This window comes from Chiloscyllium plagiosum, unplaced genomic scaffold (genome assembly GCF_037043375.1).
Source record: "Chiloscyllium plagiosum isolate Xiang-an unplaced genomic scaffold, Cpla_swu_hap1 HiC_scaffold_3, whole genome shotgun sequence".
Taxonomy (NCBI): Eukaryota; Metazoa; Chordata; class Chondrichthyes; order Orectolobiformes; family Hemiscylliidae; genus Chiloscyllium; species Chiloscyllium plagiosum.
In genome coordinates, this window is record NW_028270141.1 from 60,620,510 (window position 1) to 60,640,414 (window position 19,905).

A 19,905-nucleotide genomic window follows, 5' to 3' on the forward strand; every position below is an offset into this window, starting at 1 on the left:
CCCACCCCATCTCCGGTCTATCACCCTCACCTTAACCTCCTTCCACCTATCGCATTTCCAATGCCCCTCCCCCAAGTCCCTCCTCCCTACCTTTTATCTTAGCCTGCTTGGCACACCTTCCTCATTCCTGAAGAAGGGCTTATGTCCGAAACGTCGATTCTCCTGCTCCTTGGATGCTGCCTGACCTGCTGCGCTTTTCCAGCAACACATTTCTCAGCTCTGATCTCCAGCATCTGCAGTCCTCACTTTCTCCTAATATGTTGTATATGAACCTGAAACAATATTGTGTAAATCTTCTTTTCTAAATATCCTTCCAAATACTAAATGCTGTTCCTATATTTACTTTATATATTTTGGTATTGCTAAAGACTTTTTCAAATTCATTTTGAACTTATTTGTTCATGGGTTGTGGATGTCGTTTATTGCAAATCCTTAATTGCCTTTAAAGGTGGTGACAAGCTGCCTCGTTGAATCACTGCAGTCCATGTGGTGTAGGTTCACCCAGTGTTATTAGGTAGAGAATTCCAGGATATTGATGCAGTCATTCAATGTCAGTATGGTGGGTGACTTCGAGGGATACACATAAGTGATTGTGAACCATGCATCTACTGCCTTTACCTTTCTAGGTTGTAGAGATTGCACATTTAAAAGGTGCCATTAAATAAAAGACTTGTGAATTAGTACTATGCACCTTATTGATGGTGAACCTTGCCAGTGTGCATGAAGAGGTTAATATTTAGATTGAAGGATTGGATTTGTCCTGCTTTTTGTGAACAGGACAAGCTGGACAATTTTCCACATTGCTGGTTGCATGCAAGTGTTGTAACTGTATTGGAACACTTTGGCTAAGGTGTAGCAACTCACCAGCAATTGTACTGAAGACAATGCTGCAATGTTGTCAGGCCTTTGCAGTCCCCTGTACTTCAGAATTTCTTGATATCCTGAGGAATGAATCAAATTTGCTGCAACTTGGCACCTGTGATACTGGTGACCTCAGGAGGAGGTTAAGATATATCATCTCCTATGCAATTCTGCTGAAGATGTTTGCAAATGCTTCAGCCTTACATTTTTGCACTGATGTACTGTGCTGTCCCATCATTGCGGATCAGACTATCTGTGGAGCCACCTCCTCCAGTGGGTTGTTTAATTGTCACTTCATGACAGGATGTGGCAGGACTGGAATAATGGATCAGTGCAGGAATACTCCATTTGACTCTTGAAACCCACTCTGCTAACTGCACATTTTTGTCAATACCTCATAGTTCTTGACACTTTTGCCTCCGAGTTTATATCTAACCTGTTGCTTGAACATTCACTTAACACTTTCTACTGCACGTAGATTACATGGATTGGCATGTGTAGGACTGTGTTGTGGCTTTGTTTGGTTGACAGCTCTTTTTCTAACAATGTCTGGTGTTATACCTGACATGTTTTCCTACACTCTTCATTGAGCCAGAGATAATCTCCTGGCTTGATGGTAATGGTAGAACAGTCAACATGTCATGTCATTGAGTTTGCAGATTGTATTTGAATATAGTTCTACTGCTTCTGAAGGCTCACATTGTGGGCGGCACGGTAGCACAGTGGTTAGCACTGCTGCTTCACAGCGCCAGAGACCTGGGTTCAATTCCCGCCTCTGGCGACTCTCTGTGTGGAGTTTGCACATTCTCCCCGTGTCTGCGTGGGTTTTCTCCGGGTGCTCCGGTTTCCTCCCACAATCCAAAAATGTGCAGGGGTTAGGTGAATTGGCCATGCTAAATTGCCCGTAGTGTTAGGTGAAGGGGTAAATGTAGGAGAATGGGTCTGGGTGGGTTACGCTTCGGCGGGTCGGTGTGGACTTGTTGGGCCGAAGGGCCTGTTTCCACACTGTAAGTAATCTAATCTAATCTAATCTAATCACATCACCTCATGGATGTCCAATTTTGAGTTGCTAGATTTGTTCTGTATTTTTAACAATTCAGTCATAGATTGGGCATCACTGCTGGTCCAGCATTTAATACCCATCCCTCGTTGCCCTTGAGAAGGTGGTAAGCTGCCTTCTTGAACCACTGCAGTCCATTTGGTACTGATGGACTCACAATGCCTTTAGAGAGAGTGTTCCAGGATTTTGACCCAGTGACACTGAAGAATTGTGATATATTTCCAAGTCAGAATGGTGAGTTGCTTGGAGGGGAATTTGCAATTGGTTGTGTTTCCATATATCTGCTGCCTTTGTCCTTCTCGATGCTAATCATTGTAGATTTGGAAAGGCTGTCTCAGGAATCTTGGTGAATTTCAATGATGCATTTTGTAAGTGGTACATGCTGTTGGTACTGAGTATTTGTGATTGAGGGGATGAATGTTTGTGGATGTGATGCCAATCAAGTGAGGCACTTTGCCGTAGATGATCAAGCTTCTTGAGAGTTGTTGGAGCTGCACTCAGAGTATAAATAGAGTATTCCATCATACTCCTGACTTCTGTCTTGTAGATGGTAGACAGGCTTTGGGGAACCAGGTGGTGAGTTACTCACTGCAGTATTCCTAGCTCTGACCTGTTTTTGTAGCCACTGTCCTTATATGGCTATTCCTGTTTCTGGTCAGTGTTAACCTCTAGGATGTTGACAGTGGGGATTCAATGACTATTGAATGTCAAGAAGTCATTGTTAGATTCTTTCTTTTTGGAGATGGTCATTTCCTGGCACTTGTGTGGTCCATGAATGTTACTTACCACTTGTCAGTCAAAACCTGGAAATTGCACTGGTCTAGCTGTAATTCGTGTAAAAACTGCTTCAGTGTATGAGGAGTCGTGAATGGCCTGAACATTGTGCATTTATCAGCAACACCTCCACTTCTGATTTTAATGACGTAGGGAAGATCATTGATAAAGCAGCTGAAAATGGTTTGATTTAAGGCACAATCGTGAGGAGCTCCTGCAGAGATGTTCTGGAGCTGAGGTGACTAACCTTCAACAACCACAGCTATCTTCCTTGGTGCTAGGCATGACTGTAACCACCTATTCCCTTTAACACTGTGGTAGTGCAGAACATTTGATGGAGGGTATACTCGCTGTGAAGGTGGGACTTAGTCTGCGCAAGGATTCCACAATTGTTGCTCCTACCCTTATCACTTTCCACAGCTCTATCCTTTAGCATTCAGTCTACCACTCCATAGACATGCTAATAAACTACTCTTGATAATGAACGTTGATAGATTGCATTCTATTCCTTGGTGCATCCTCCAAATGGTCTTCACCATTGTGAGGATCTGATTCATCAGTCGAGAGGGGTGGTACTTGAAAATCAACAAGAAGTTTCCTTATGCATGTTTCACCTGATACCTTCAAGTTTCATGGGGTCTGGAATTAATGTTGAGAAAAATACTCTCCCACTGTATTGGCGATCTATCATGCTGATGGGAGAAGACATACTGAGGAAGATGGTGTCTGGAACATTGTGAAGTATAATTGATGAGTATGATTGTGTCAGTTTTTTTGTTTGTCAAATCTATGGGACAACTGTCCCAGTTTTGACATGTGTCCAAAATCTAGGAAGGAGGATTTTGCAGGGTCATTTGCACTGGATTTACCAGTATTTCTGGTGCCTCTGTTGATGCCAGGTAATCTGTTGTTCATTCCGACTTTGGAAACAATTGAGTGGCTATTAGGCTATTTCATAGTGCAGTTAAGAGTCAATCACGTTGCTTTGGGACTGGAGTCATGTGTGGACCAGGCGTCTAAAGATCATTGGTAAACAAGATGTGTCTTTAAGATAATGGACAATGGTTTCATGGTAACCATTACTGATCAGATTTTAACTCCTAATTTGTTAACTAAATGTAAATTTCACTGACTGCCATGGTCGGATTTGAACCCATGTTACAAGCATTAACCTGGACCTCTGGTTTAGTCGTTTGTCGACATTACCACCACTTTTTCCTATGTTTTTCAAAAAAAGTTATATTTTGTCAAAATACAACTAATTTTGGATAATATTCCCCAATAAACTAGAGATATATAATTTTAATTTGATTTTGTACACATTTTATATTTCTACAGTCACTTTCGGTCAAAACAAAATTGACTGTTTCTGCAGCCTTGTTTATGGTTATAAATTCTATTACAGCAGTCAATCTGCCTGAAATGAAATCATAAAAACTCTTTTAAGTAGCTAGTTTATTGTATTACAGCATGGTTTGTGTCCTTGGGCTCTGAATGGTTGGAACTTCAGTGTAGGTGAGCTGAAAAGAAATAAAGCCACAGTCTCAAAATCAATTGTGTTTTCATTTTATTTATTTTTCACTTTCTTTAACCTCATTCATGCAAGTTCTTTATGGGCATAAAGTTTCACAGGTGCTGAAAAGTATCCAGTATCCTGAGTTGCCATTGTTATATGTGTGATCCCATATAATTAGTGTTAGATTATTCAACATTGGCTGGATCCCAGGTTCAAAGGCTAACTTATAGTATCTAAACTACTGCCTCAGCTGAGAGCCTTGCAGAGATCAGATGCATCCAAAACCGAAACTTCATCAGTCCAGGCCCTTCTGTGGATAATGTTCACTTTAGACAGAGACAGAGATTGGATGGGGTATTGTGGTTCTGCTATTTGTGCTGACCTTAGCAATAGCACAGCAGTGTTTTGATAGCCACAGTTCATTTACATTTGTCAGTAAATTATAAGAGCTGAAATTTACTGATTGGGTAGGCACAAAAGATCAAACGATACTATAGCGGAACTAAGCTAAACACTCAATATTCAAAGGAGTGGGGAGGCCTTAGCAGGGACATATGTGTTTCTTCTGGCTTTTAGAGTGACCTTCAGCGAACATATTACAGATCATGGAATTGATTGTCTATCACCAGTAGGCAGCATTCATGTTGATTTATCAGGATCTTACCTACATTATAACACTATCTTTCATTTTCTAAGGGATGTAATAAAAGATATATGACATATGTATCAATATCATTAGGATTTGGATTTTAAAAATAGAGGCAGTTGGATTTTGGCTAGATCTGTGAAGGCTTTTTTTAACAATGGGAAAGTCATTTGGTATGGTGACCTAAATACCTAATTTCCATGTACACATGTGACTTCAGTTACATGCCTGGGTGTTAATGGGTAAGATGTTTATGTTAAATTGATCAGAGCACTTGTTTTGGTGTTGGAGCAGAAAGTTCAACATTTCAGTTCAGGTGAAACAGTCACTCTGGTAGAAGGGGCTTTAGTCTGTGAAGCATCCAAGTCGTGCAAGTGTGTAGAACAGTTCCAGCTTTCTGAACTGACAAGTGGTTTTAGACCATCACAAGTGAAAAGGGTTCATGCCAGGAGATTTGGAAAGGAATCATAAAACTGCCTCAGTAATCCAAGTAAAAGATCTGGGAAGATTCAAATATTTTAGAAGTTAATGAGTTGAGATAAAATTGACATTTCTTTGGGATTCAATAGCTGTAAAAGGATAGCGCCAGATAACAAGTAGAAACTATGTTTATCTGAATAGTTTCTGATCTTTTTTTGACAGAATCCCTACAATGTGGAAGTAGACTGTTCAGCCCATCATGTCCACACCAACACTCTGAAAAGCATCCCATCTAGACTGCCCCCCAATCTTCTCCCTGTAATGCTGCATCTTCTAGGTAACCCACCTAGCCTGCATATGCCTGGACACTTTAGCATGGCCAATCCACCTAACCTGCACATTTTTGGACTGTGGGAGGGAAAATGTGCAAACTCCACCCAGTCACCCAAGGCTGGAATTGAACCCAGGTCCCTAGACACTGAGGAAGTAGTGCTAACCACTCAGCCACCATACCATTTTATCTAGCTTTCTTTGTTTTTTTTTCTGTGATAAGCTTATCTTCTTTTAATAATGAGCATCTGCAATCTTGTGTGAATATATTTCCTGATACATTAACCAACTATAAAATTTAACATATGATCTATCAAGCTAGGTTTCAATCTGGGATTTGACGTTATTAGCGTAAACTAGGGTCATATCAAGAGATTTCTGCCAAAATAGGTAGGCAGTTCACACACCAACTGAATACTGCAGATGTTAAATATCCAAAATAAAAATAGAAAATATTGGAAATACTGAGCAGGTCAGGCAGCATCTGTGGAGAGCAAGACTGAACAAATTAGGTTGATGGCACTTCACCCACATTTGTCAATGTCAGCAATGAGTTACTTGATCGTGCTCTTGCCTCTGAGCTGCAAGGTTTTGGGTTCAAATCTCATTCCTGTGGTGAAGTACAAAATCAAGATTGACACTCAAATACAGTACTGAGGGAGCGCGGCATGGTGACTCAGTGATTAGCACTGCTGCCTCACAGCACCTGAACTGAAATGTTTGATTCTAGTCTCGGGCGACTGTCTGTGGAGTTTACACATTCTCCCTGTGTCTGCGTGGGTTTACTTCAGGTGCTGCGGTTTCCTCCCACAGTCCAAAGATGTTCAGGTCAGGTGAATTGGCCATGCTAAATTGCCCAAAGTGTTAGGTGCATTAGTCAGAGGGAAATGGGACTGGGTGCATTACTGTTCGGAGGGACAGTGTGGACTTGTTGGGCCAAAGGGCCTGTATCCACACTGTAGGGAATCTAATCTAATATCAGATACTGACTTTCATCCGTGAAATTAAACTGAGATGCTGTCTGCTCTCTCTCAATTCGACCTGAAAGATTCCATGGTATTGTTGTATGGACTTGGTAGCTCACTATCTGTGTGAGCTGTTACTTACAATGAAACGTGCTGACCCTATGCCCTTTCATTGTTTGGAACAACAAAGCCTGCTTGGTCTAATGTGGTAGAGGAACACCATTTCATGGCCTAACTAAAAGAGACTTTGGAATTAATGAGGTACAGTTTGTTGCATGTCAGAAACTACTTACAGGTTACATTAATATGATTGACATTTGTAGTGATTGGGTCCACATTGACCTCATGAACAATGAAGTTCTTGATCGAGGTTATTAACCTGGGCCAATTAGGAAAGCCTTAGCTGGCTGAGTTGGGATGTCATGTTGAGTTTATACAGGACGTTTGTGAGGCCTGTTCTAGAGTACTGCATCCGATTCTGGTCTCCCTGTTATAGGAATGATATTATCAAGCTAGAGAGGGTTCAGGAAAGATTTATAACCAGGAGATTAGAATCTTCTTTGTTGAGGATTGATGTTGAGCTGGCTGACCACAGTCGGTATACTGTGTTTTATTCATTCATAGGATGAGGGTGTCACTGGCTAGGCTAGCATATATTGCCCATTCCTAATTGCCCAGAGGGCAGTTAAGAGTCAACCACAATGCTGTGGGTCTGGATTTACATGTAGGCCAGACCAAGTAAGGATGGCAGTTTCCTTATCTAAATGACACAAATGATCCAAATGGGTTTTTCCAATAATTGACAATGGATTCACAGTCAGCATTAGACTTTTAATTCCAGACTTGTATTGAATTCAAATTCAATCATCCGCCGTGGCAGGATTCAAACTAGGGTCCCCAGAACATTACCTGGGTCTCTGGATTAACAGTCCAGCGATAATACTACTAGGCCATTGCCTCCCCCTAGTAAATTAAGATGACTCGGTGATGGGACATGGCCTTTGTGCAGTTATTTCAGTGGCAACAGAAGAAAACACAACATCCCTGAGGAACTTTCACGTGCAACTGTCATCTTGAAGTTGGGGTAAGCATTTCTGGCATCTTGCCTTTATTTGGGAAGCCTGACTCATGTGACCCTGCTGTTGAAGACTGGGCCCAGATGTCAAGAGGATGCGATATTTTTTCCGGCCACATAACATTCGGGCAGATAAAGAGCAACAAGTAATCAGTAAAAGGGACTTAACTTTCTCAGAGGCACCAGGCACTAAAACTTTCCAAGAGTTGACAGAATTGGTTAAGGGATATTAAGATCACAATCCTCCTCTCATCCTGAGATGCTATCAATTTTATTTGCTTGTTGAGAATCAGGGGATTTTTGATGAGGTTATGACAACGGGCATGTAATTTTGGGCTAACGCTGAACGAGATGCTGAGAAACCATTTGGTGTGTGGGATTACTGATGTAACCATGCAGAAGCACCTACTAGCTGAGGCCCAATTGGACTTCAAAAGGCACTGCAGCTTACCTTGTCATTAGAAAATATGGCTAGTGAAGAATGGGAACTACAGGGCGTCCCAATGGAAGTGGACATCCTCACCTGTCCAGCTGAGCTTGGAGAACACCACCTGAGTGTAGGCAATCGCAGAGCCTCATGCAGGGGCATGTCTGAGCAGAGGTTTCACTCTAGGCCAACCCATAGCAGAACCCTGGGGCGGCACAGTGGCTCAGTGGTTAGCACTGCTGCCTCACAGTGCCAGGGAACCCAGTTCAATTCCAGCCTTGGGCGACTGTGGAGTTTGCACATTCTCCCTGTGTCTGCGTGGGTTTCAGAATTAGAATCCCTATTGTGTGGAAACAGGCCTTGCGACCCAACAAATCTACATCGACCTTCCAAAGAGTATCCCACCCAGACCAATTCCCCTACATGTACCACTGACTCATGCACCTAACCTACACATCCCTGAACACTATGGGCAATTTAGCATGTCCAATTCACCTAACTTGCACATCTTTGAATTGTGGGAGGAAACCAACCTGCATGGTGCTCCAGTTTCCTCCCACACTCCAAAGATGCGCAGGTCAGGTGAATTGGCCATGCTAAATTGCCAATTCAGGTGAATGTTCAGGAATATGTAGGTTAGGTGCATTAGTTAGGGATTAATGTAAGGGAATAGGATAGGAGAATGAGGTCTGGGTGGGTTACTCTTCGGAGGGTCGGTGTGGACTTGTTGGGCCAAATGGCCTATTTCCACACTGTAGGGATTCTATGATTCTAACCCCATGACAAATCAGTTCTTCAGGATCTCAGCCAACAAATCATTGTAGTTGCTGCTCGTATGCAGATTTAGGACAGCACAGGAGTCCTACAAGGCCTGACTTGAGAAAAATTCAGAGGCCAGTGCTCAGGAGTGTGCACGCCCTGGAAAGTTCCTCTGCATATGGGTTGGAATAATTAAATTGCTTAGTGACACCCAAATCAGAGCCAATTAAAATGTATGTTTGGTTAAATGGTCACCCAGTTCCCATGGAGGTTGGTACCAGTGCAGCTGTATCTGTGGTTGCAGAATATGTCTTCAACAAGATTTGCTCATGACTCCACCCCTTTAAGATTGCTCAAGACCGCAGTCAGAATGAGAACATGTTGCAAATTAAGAGTACGACTTCGGTTCTGGTCTCCTATGAGAAGCAGCTGGTACCATACCACTGATGGTAGTTAAAGGCTTGAGCCCAAGCCTACTGGCGAAGACTTGGTTGAGAAAGATTAACCTTAATTGGATCAGTATTTTTCAATTGGAAACCGGTTGCCTCATTGATGTCCTAGTGAAATACAAGAAAGCCTTGGGACTATCAAAGGACCAAAGCCACTTTGCATGTTGTGGAGATGCCGGTGTTGAACTGGGTTGGACAAGGTTAAAAATCACATGACACCAGGTTATAGTCAAACAGGTTTATTTCAAAACACAAACTTTCAGAGATCTGCTCCTTCTTCACGTGTTACAAATGGGGCTCCAAAAGCTTGTGTTTTCAAATAAACCTGATGGACTATAATCTGCTGTCATGTGCTTTTGACTTTACATGTTCACCAGGAAGCAATTCGAAGGTTTTGCAAGGCCCGCCCAGTGCTATTTGCCTTGCGGGCAAAAGTAGAGGCTGAAATCAGGAGATTGGAGAACGAAGGAATCATTAAACCAATAGTTTGCAGAACAGGCAACACCGGTCATACCAATTGTGAAGCCTGATGGCTGAGTTTGCCCTTAGGGGGATTTTAAGAAAACGGTAAACTGTTTCTCGCAGCTGCATAAATACCCAGTTACTCACAGAGAAGACTTGTACGCAAAGTTGGTGAAGGGGGCTGTCATTACAAAACTGAGCCACGCCTACCTGCAATTGCAAATGGATGAGGAGGCCCAGAATTACGCTACAAGTAATACCAATTTGGGTTTATATCAATATTCAAGACTGCCATTGGTTATTGTCAGCCTGTGCCTTTTTCCAGTGGACCATGGAGAACATTTTATCAGGGTTACTCCAGGTTGCCATTTATCTGGATGTCATACTAATAATAGGGAGGACCAATAAAAAGCACTTGGACAACTTGGATATAGTGCTTAAATGTTTCTCCCAGGCAGGTGTTGCCTTAGCTGTGTGTCCCAGGTGCCTTAAGTGACCTACATGGATTACAGAATTGACAAAATCAGGTAACATCCATTGGAGGAGAAAGTGAGGATGAGCAAAGGGGCCCTGGCTTCCACGTCTGTACCAGAGCTTAGGTCTTTCTTTGGATTAGTGAATTATTACAGAAAATTCATACGTAATCTGGCCTCTGTCTTGGCAACCTTACGCCTACTATTTAAAAAAAAGAGTCCGTCTTGGAAATGATCACAAAGCCAAGAAGTAGCCTCTAGAGAAGTGAAAAAGCAGCTATCATCCTCTATTTTGTTGGCCTACCACGATCCGAAGCGAGAAGTAGTACTGACATGCGATGCCTTCCTGTATGGTATTGGGGTAGTGTTGCCTCAATACTGTTGCTGCTGGAAGAAGAGGAGGAAACTCTTCCGAGATACTCTGGAAGCAAGAGATAGGCCACAGTCCAATACACGCCCCCTGTGTCTGAGTCCGAGTCGTAGGGACTGAACCTAGGGCAAAAGCATTGCAAAACAAGTGAAAAACCAGACCTACATCCCCTGATTTTGTGAGGGGGTGGGGAGAAGGGATATAGTGATTGGGACCAGATTGTCTTCATTAACGTTGTGTGAGGTTCCTGATTTGCATTGTTAACCTCAGTCCACAAGGAAAGCTTTGGCTAAACAATATAACCAGGAGATTCAGAGTCCCCTCAGTAAAGATAAAAAGTATAACCAGGAGATTAGAATCTCCTCGGTTCAGGACTGACTCCGGTATACTGTGTACTAGTAAATAAACGTTCATTTGGTGACAGAATACTGGCCTCTGTGCAGTTATTTTAGCAGCGATGAACAAAAAAAAATGCATGTATAAAACTAGGAGATTAGAATCTCCCAGTTGAGGACTGACTCTGAGCTATCTGCCAGTAGCCAGTATGAAAAAGAAATATAACCAGGAGAAGGTCTTTAGGGAGAGCTGGGGCATGTAGTACTTTATTTCCCACTCCAATTCTATTTTGACTTGATCCCTACCCTCCCCTTCACTTTTCTTTCATGTAGGCATTGCCCGATTGGGCTGGTTTCTTGGCCACATGGGTTTTTTCTTCCTGGTAGTGGAGTGTTAATAAAATTATTTACTCTTGGTGTTCTTACTGTGTCTTGCACATACACACGAAAAGAAAAATAACCAAGAGGTTTAGAATCTCCTCAGTTCAGGGGATAGGCTGTGACCTGACTGGCCACAGCCAGTGTACCATGTAATGTACTGTACAAGTAAGTAAAGGGTGATATGGTGAGAGGTACCAGCCTTTGTGTTGTTATTTCAGTTTTATACTGAGTCGTCTGCCTGTTGTCGCATATTCTTTTTATCCAATATCCCACCCAGTCTGATCCCACTCTCCCCCCTCACTCCCCATATCCTTTAGAAGCCCATGCAACGTATACCATCAGTCCCCATCAGTCACTGCACACTTTAATATCGTATTCAGGGTGAATTCATTCGCCTCACCCTTTAATATCCCACGCATCTAATTTCCCTCTCCTGCTATCTTGAAATTACAAATGTGTAAATAGCTTTATTCAACATCCCAGCTCATCTCAACATTTTCTTGATGACTACTTTACTCTGATGGTTCACTGAATGACAGGAAAACAGACCCAAACCTTCAATTATAGTGTTAGTATATGCGCATTTAAATTTTACCTAATTTAATGATTAAGCCAAAAGATGTGGCATTTCCAAATTTTACTGCAGGGAAAAATGAAAAATTTGAATGTTGAAGCTAGTGTATAACATCAAGTGCAATAAAAGCTCAATAAATAAGTATCTAAAAAAAAAAGTGAAGGCCTTTAGGGACAGGTGGGCACCACAGGTGTGGAGTGTTTTTCTTCCCCCTCCAATTCTACTTTGATTTAGTCCCTACCCTCCCCTTCACCTGTTTTACATAATCATTGCGCACTCTGTGCTTTGTTTGTCACTGGTTCATTGGCCACATGGTGATTTTCCTCGTGGTGGAATACTAATAAAGGTATTTACACTTAGTGTTTTCACTGCATCTTGCACCTACACACATACTACATGAGTGCTGGGGCATATAAGCACTACTGCTGTATGAAAAAAATATATACATAAACAGAATCTCCTCAATTCAGGGGCTGGCTCTGAGCTGGCTGACTACAGCCTGTATACTGGGCACAAGTAAAAAAAAAAAATTAACCAGGAGAATAGAATCTTTTCAGTTGAGGACTGACTCCAAACTGGAAAAAAATAATCAGGAAAAGTATTTTAAGGAGAGGTGGGCACCCCAGCGTGTGGAGTGTTTTATTTCCCCCTCAAATTTTGTTTTGATTTAGTCCCTATCCTTTTTTTCCACGTAAGCATTGTTCGCTCTGGGCTTTGCTTGTCACTAGTTCCTTGGCCAAATGGGTGTTTTTTTTCTGGTGATGGTACATTAATAAAGTTATTTACGCTTGATGTTTTCATTGTGTCTTGCATCTACACATACACACATGCTGGGGAATATAATAGTCATGACTGCTGTGTGGCAGTAGGGGAGGTGGGAGAAAAAATTATAACCAGGAGATTAGAATCTCCTCACTCGAGAAAAATTTAACCAGGAGAAAGTCTTTAGGGAGAGATGGGCAACGTGGGGTGTGGAGTGCTTATTTCCCCCTCCAATTCTAATTGGATTTAATTCCTACCCTACAATTTCCTTCACAGAGCTGATGGGGCTCTGCTTGTCACTGCCCACTCAGATGTTTTTTTCTCCTGGTGGTGGAATTTTAATAAAGTTGTTTACATCTGATCTTCTAAAATAAAATAAATATAACCAGGAGATTTAGCATTTCAGTCAACTGACTCTGAGCTGGCTGGCCACAGCCAATGTATTGTGCACGAGTAAATAAAGGGTGACTTGGTGACAAGATACCAGCCTCTGTGCAGTTATTTCACTTCCTGATTACATGCTATATCTATGTGCTCGCTTTCTATGTTTTGTGGATAGGTAACTCCAAGACCATTTGTCTTGCAGCTTTATGCAGTCTTTTTCCATTTAAACAATACCATTCTTTTGTTCTCCCTTCCAAATGAATAACTTCACATTTTCCAGAAAAAGGAAAAAATGATAGAACCATGAGGTTAGAATCTCCTAAGGTGAGAATTGACTCTGAGCTGGCTGACCACTGTCAGTTTACTGGACACTAATAAGTAAAGGGTGACCTGCTGACAGGACTCAGCCTCTGTGTAGTTATTTCAATATTGTTACAAAGGCATTGAGAAGGACTGGTTGTTAAGTCTTACTGGTTTGAAATTGTCAGCTGATCTGTTCACAGATCCATACCGCATCATCATGGTCAATGGTGCTTATGGCACTCCTAAGCATTAATCCTTTCAGGCTGATATAAAACAGGTACCACTTTAAAGAGGTGCATGGGATCCCTGGTGTTTTTGGCTTTGGTTTTCCTAGCCAATATTTATCACTCATTCAACATTTTAAAAATCTGATCATTATCCCTAAACAAAAAAATCATATTTCATTGCCAATTCTGTATCCAAATAGCTAGCTCTCCCTCTATTCCATGTGATCTAACCTTGCTAACCAGTTTACCATGAGAAACCTTATTGAACGCCTTACTGAAGTCCATATAGATCACATCCACCACTCTGTCCTCATCAATCCTCTTTGTTATTTCTTCAAAAAACTCAATCATGTTCATGAGACATGATTTCCCATGCACAAAATCATGTTGACTATCCCTAATCAATCCTTGCCTTTCCAAATACATGTAAATCCTGTCCCTCAGGATTCCCTCTAAGAACTTACCCATCACTGATGTCAGGGTCACGGATCTATAGTTCCCTGGCTTTTCCTTACCACCTTTCTTAAATAGTGGCACCACGTTAGCCAACCTCTAGTCTTCTGGCACCTCATCTGTGGCTATTGATGATACAAATATCTCCGCAGGGAGCCCAGCAGTCTCTTGCTCTCTAGCTTCCCACAGAGTTCGAGGGCACACCTGATCAAGTTCCGGGGATTTATCCACCTCTATGTGTTTTAAGAAATACAGCATTTCCTTCTATGTAATGTGGACATTTTTCCAGATGTCATTATTTATTTCCCCATGTTCTCCAACTTTCATATCCTTCTCCGCAATCAACACGGATGCAGAATTCTCATTTAATATTTTCCCCAATCTCTAGCAGTTCCACACCTGATCTTAAGGGGCCCTATTCTCTCCCTCATTACCCTTTTGTCCTTAATAAACTTGTAGAATCCTTTTGGATTCTCCTTAACCCTATTTGCCAAGTAATAAATACATTTGAAAATTACTGACCGTTAAGTGCTTTGGGAAATCTTGTGGTCATGAAAGGTACCCTGTTGAGTACAAATCGTCTTTATTTCATTTTCTTGGGTTGTGTGTGCGAGGATGTAATCAAAGAAATGTTACAGTTCAGATCCACGATTTTAACAGCCCAGCTCCCCATTTCCTACCTAGCAGAGGCTGTGAAATCAGCCCCATAACTCAGTACAGCATTAGGTGGTACATCTATCCACTAAGTTATCATGTTGCAACTTAAGTAAACATACTTTACAAAAATGAAATTGGGAATAAATAATGCAGTGATTTACTGCTACGTTTCCTGTCAACATGCTTTGCAATTTTAATCAGATGGAAGCCTGGGAACTATTGCACAATGTAACCTTTAAAAAGCAGTCTGTAACCGCATCACTCATCACCAGATAACTTGTCACTGTGGAATCAAATGCTCACGCAAATATGCAGGTACTAGGGGGAACTGGAAGAATATGCTGGTTTATTTGTTTCGTCTTCGGAGTATAACTAAAATGATGCGTTACAAAAGGCTACGAAGAGAAACTTGTGCTGACATTGCAGCACTCTGGTTAACAGTACAGTTGTACTATTTTAAGGGATCCCATACTAAGTACTGCTTTCGGGACAAAAGGGCAAACAATGTAGACAGTGTAAAAAAACAGAAAGACTCTCTTCTCAAATTTGAGCGAGTTATCTTTCCTTGTGATTGTCAATAAAGATTTCTAAGTCAACACTGAAGAGCGATGGAGCTTCTGTATTGTGTGCGCCACACGAAGTCCCACCCGCAACCACAAGCTATCCATCATACAAATTTTTTATATCCTCCGGACTGTGTCAGGCGTGATTGCTTTACCACCTGAGTGCTTTACGACAAATGATCATCTACAAGAACACAAATCATTCCAGATAACAGCATACACACATACAGCATGAACATAACAGCTGCGGTTTTTTATCTGACATAGGAAGGCCATACCAAGCTTTGTATTGGTTTGCATTGTCTTTGTCACTTTAGTCGATGGAATTATTTAAAATCAAATTAAATAATGACCGGACATTTGCTGTCATTGAAGAAATGGTGGCTATTACTCCATGTACAAGAAACTAAAATTAACAACATTTTGTATTCTTTCCGATGTAAATTTAATACCTTTTCAACCTTCACCGGAAACTAAAGCATCTAGTTTCATTCAGTTGTCCTTTATTCAAATCGGGCAGATTTGCAACGTGGTGTTAAGGAACAGATCATTTTCAGTGCGTTATTACAGGCAGTTGGGTGATCAATACTGACAGTTACTTTCAGTTGTTTTATGAAAACTTGTGAATTCCTTTAAAACTCGTGTAACCAGGTATGCTGCGGGGTTACGTTTGACAAGCATGGTACTTGTTAAAGTTATAATCCAAAATTCTATAAGGTTTCATGTCCCTCCGATGTCTTCAGCCAGCGGGACCTTCGATATCAAGGCTGTCATGTAAAAAGAACTAGTAAAAGGTAGCAGATGGGTTCGAAAAAAAAGCTGACAGTGCTTAAAACATGAGACAGCACCCAGCCCTGGCAATGCTACAAGAGGAAAGTCAGACCGAAGTTTCAGTCGGACACAGCCTAGTTTTAATTTGATCTGCACTTAATAGTGTTTGCCTTAATAGTGTATTTAAAAATCACTTTCGGGGCATGAGAGATACTTTACTTTTTGATTCTCAAATAGTGTATTCTCCAACATTTTCTGTATTTCAAAACAAATTGATTCTCCTCAAAGGATTAGATACTTCAAAGCATGAAAATATATGCACTTGGAATATGTTGCCTGCCATTCCGCTGGACCCGAGTCCAAATAGAATATTAATTCCAACTAGTAACAACACACCCCACCCATAACAGTGTGCATCTCCTCAACCTGTAAAGACATGGGCGTTTATTTTCTTACAAAGGACCTTTGAAATGCATTCCACATTGAATTGTCAAACTATTTTATTGCCAGATAGTTTGCCATTTATTTACATTTTTTAACAAAGTGCAGGTTACAACTGCCCAAGGAGCATGTACATACAATGTATGTGAACTGAAGCATATATGATCATGGTTCATGTGCTGACTGTGGCAGTGTATAAAAACACAGATTATGGTTATTGTTGTTAAACAGTTCATTTGGAAATCTACCTCCTGAGCATTTTTGAGACCTATGGAATATTTATATATGTATGGAAATTTGGAAAATGCACAAATAATGAATTTGTGAGCATTATGAGAGGCAATGTTTGATTATTTACAAAGTGCTTATGCAGATCAACTCACTAGTAGTGCAGTATATTTCCTGTTTCTCTGCTCCTGGCACAAATAAAGTTGACAATGGTGTAAATGGTGCCTTTGGTTTCAAGTCATTGGCCTTAAGAAGCAGAAAATTTATGCTCAGGTAAGAATAGGAACCAGCAAAGAGTGAAAGTGTGTATGTGTATATTGGGGGAAATGTAAGGGGAAGGTAGATGCATAACAGTGCAAAAGATATGGCTGACGATAAAGGCTCATGAGCAATAACGTGGCGGGAATAATCGAGTTGGGCATTGCAGAGTAACAAGGAAAGGCAAAGGGATATTGGAGTTGCAGAATTGTAAAAGAGGACCATCAACCCACACATAGCTGGACAAATGAGGAGACAGTTGATATAACAGTGGTTTCACTGACTACCTCAATTTCCACAGATGAAATGTCAGAAAAAGATTTGCAGTGTTAATAGTTTTGTTATAATTCACAAGTCCCTTGACTTTTTGTCCATGAAGTTCTGATAATTTACGCTAAGCAGTAATGTGCAAAAATTATAAGTGAAAAGTTGCAACTGTAATAATATGATTGTGATATTCATACTGATTTCATGTAAATGAGAATAATTGACACACCATTGTATTCATTTCACCTTACATGCCTGACTGAAATTTTGCAGTGTTTTAACTACTAGACACCAATGTTGTAGATTGACATTATATGAATGTTGAAAAAACTCTCAGCACCCGTGAAGAGAGAAACATTTAGAGTTCAATATGACTCTTTTTCTTTAGAACTTTAATATAATTGCATATATGTTCCACAGGCCAGAAGTTTGATTCTGATCACTACTGAGTTTCTTCACTTAGATATTTGATGTTTTCAATGTTGCAGCACATAAGGAAATGTTCGCTACCCCACTCGATAAGAGTACTAGAATTTCTTCAATATCATGCATAAATACATAGTGCCTTGTTTACTCAATTACTGCTCTTAAGTTTTAGTTCATCTTTTCTTATGTTGATATGTAAGCTGCTGTTGAGATGCTTTGGGGCAGGGGGAAGAACCGTTAGTCACTTGAAAATCTGAACCACTTCTCCCGTAAATATTTATTGATGTAGTCAACATAGCTGTTATGGATGATCAGGTCTGTAGGCTGGTTGTTCCTGCACAAGGTAGATAATGTGAATAGATTTATTCCTAAACAAAAAATAATCTTTTTATTGGCAATTTGTTAGTTTTGCTGGGCTGCGCGCTCAAAATTTGCTCTCCTTAAATCTGCTGATCCATTAGGTGTAAAAGATTGCAGGACAGTTTGGTATGCAAAGTTCATCTGAAATAATTTTATTACAGTGTAATAGTCATGATTGTGGACTTACCTCCATTTCTTTCGGTCACAGTATATTGCCTTTGTAGAGTTACAATCTGCAACCCATGTCCACTCTTCACAGCTGCAGTAAAGATTGACTCTGGTCTCTTCCTAGGATACAAAATTGTTGTGAATACAGCCAAATGGCACATTTTATCAGAACTGTTTTAATGTGAATGGAAAGTTCCATTTGCACTCTAGCTCTGACTTTAAATTTGTTTCAAATTAAAACGAATCATGTAAAAGGTGTAAAGAACTTATTGGAACATTAGCTGTTAGTAAAATCGCCTGCCTCCTGATAAGCAGTTTGAAGTTGGCTTGGATTTAGGTGATATTGATTCAGGATGTTGGAAACTGTTATGAAATTCCATTTGTAATTTTAGAATTCTCTAACACTTTCCAACATCCTGAATCAATATTATCAACTTTGCACCTGTTTCCTTACCCACTCTGCAGCATTGCAAAGGTATTGGGTTAAAGCATGATGTTTGCAAATTAAGTATTCAGATTTAAGATCCAAGATTTGTACAGTGGGATAGAATGGACTGGCCAATGGATGGAATTGTTTATATAAAACTACTACAGGTCTGATTTGTAAACTGGATTGCCACTCTTTGAGAGATGCAATTCAATCTTAATCTTTACACAAATCAATGCATTGTTTAGAATATTGTGGAGCTGGTTTATAAGAGTTTTTTTTACATTGCAAAATTCAAATTTGCATTTGATTTCTGAAGGAATAGAAAAATACTGTTGATGCCTTTGAAACCTCATCAACTAAAACTACTATTGAACTGCCAACCTTTTAATTCCTTTATTTGATTCTGTTTTCACCCTTTCAAAAAGAAACTAGCTTTGTCTCTTAGCCTAATTGCCTTAATCCACTGAGAATGGGAGTGTTTCTATGAGAAATAAATACTAAGTAAGCAATGGCTTATCTTGTTCTCCTCTGTTATCCTCTCGTTCACAGGTACTAAATACTAAGCATGAACAGTTGTACAGAATGCTGAAAATTCACATTTTTCTATCTAATTGTAAACAAAATTATGATGCTAAAAAAAACTGAATTTAATCATTTATTTTGAACAGCATTGCTGATTTACATATGGGATGATTTACATGTTTACCTTGGTACATAAAATAATTAATTTTGTGAACTTAAAGCATTACAAATTGCTTTGGTTTAACCAAAATAGCAAACTGTTATTTCATAAAATTATTATGATGTGTGAATGAATACTCATTTGCTGTGCTGCTGTCTGAAATTTGAGTTTGCAATAAAAATAACAAGCAGCAAACATAGACTTATCATAGGTCCCCTGAATTAGCATTGTTTTGTCTTTCTGTAGGGATGACTGGTCACGCAGAAGTAGTGAGAGTTGTGTACCATCCAGACAAAATCTGCTTTGAAAAACTTCTCAAGGTCTTCTGGGAGAGCCATGACCCAACACAAGGTACTGTAATGAATAGACCAGCTCCTCATTATATTCCTAATCACTGCTGTGGTAATTAGTGTTTCAGTAACATGTTTAAATGAACCTTGAAACCACATGTGGTCCAAACAACGTGAAAGAAATGACAGGCAGAGTTTTTTTTAAACATTGAAACAATTGAACCAGAAAAAAATATTGTGACTGTTTAACTCCGAGGGTTAACATTGCTTTTTTCCTCAGCTCAATGGAAATTATTGACACTGTTCATGTGCAACTCTGCAGTATGATTTATTTCACCTCCCAGCTTCAGCAGAGTTA

General features: G+C 40.4%; 1 protein-coding gene across 3 annotated transcripts in view; it reads left to right on the plus strand.

The window, feature by feature from the left end:
• The window catches only part of msraa (methionine sulfoxide reductase Aa), a 524,419-nt gene that overhangs the window by 362,526 nt on the left and 141,988 nt on the right, over nucleotides 1-19,905 (plus strand). For all 3 annotated transcript variants that reach the window (XM_043682286.2, XM_043682325.2, XM_043682296.2), the window contains one exon: nucleotides 19,504-19,608. In XM_043682286.2, the coding sequence (XP_043538221.2) occupies nucleotides 19,504-19,608 (105 nt within the window). The remainder of the gene's footprint in view (nucleotides 1-19,503; nucleotides 19,609-19,905) is intronic.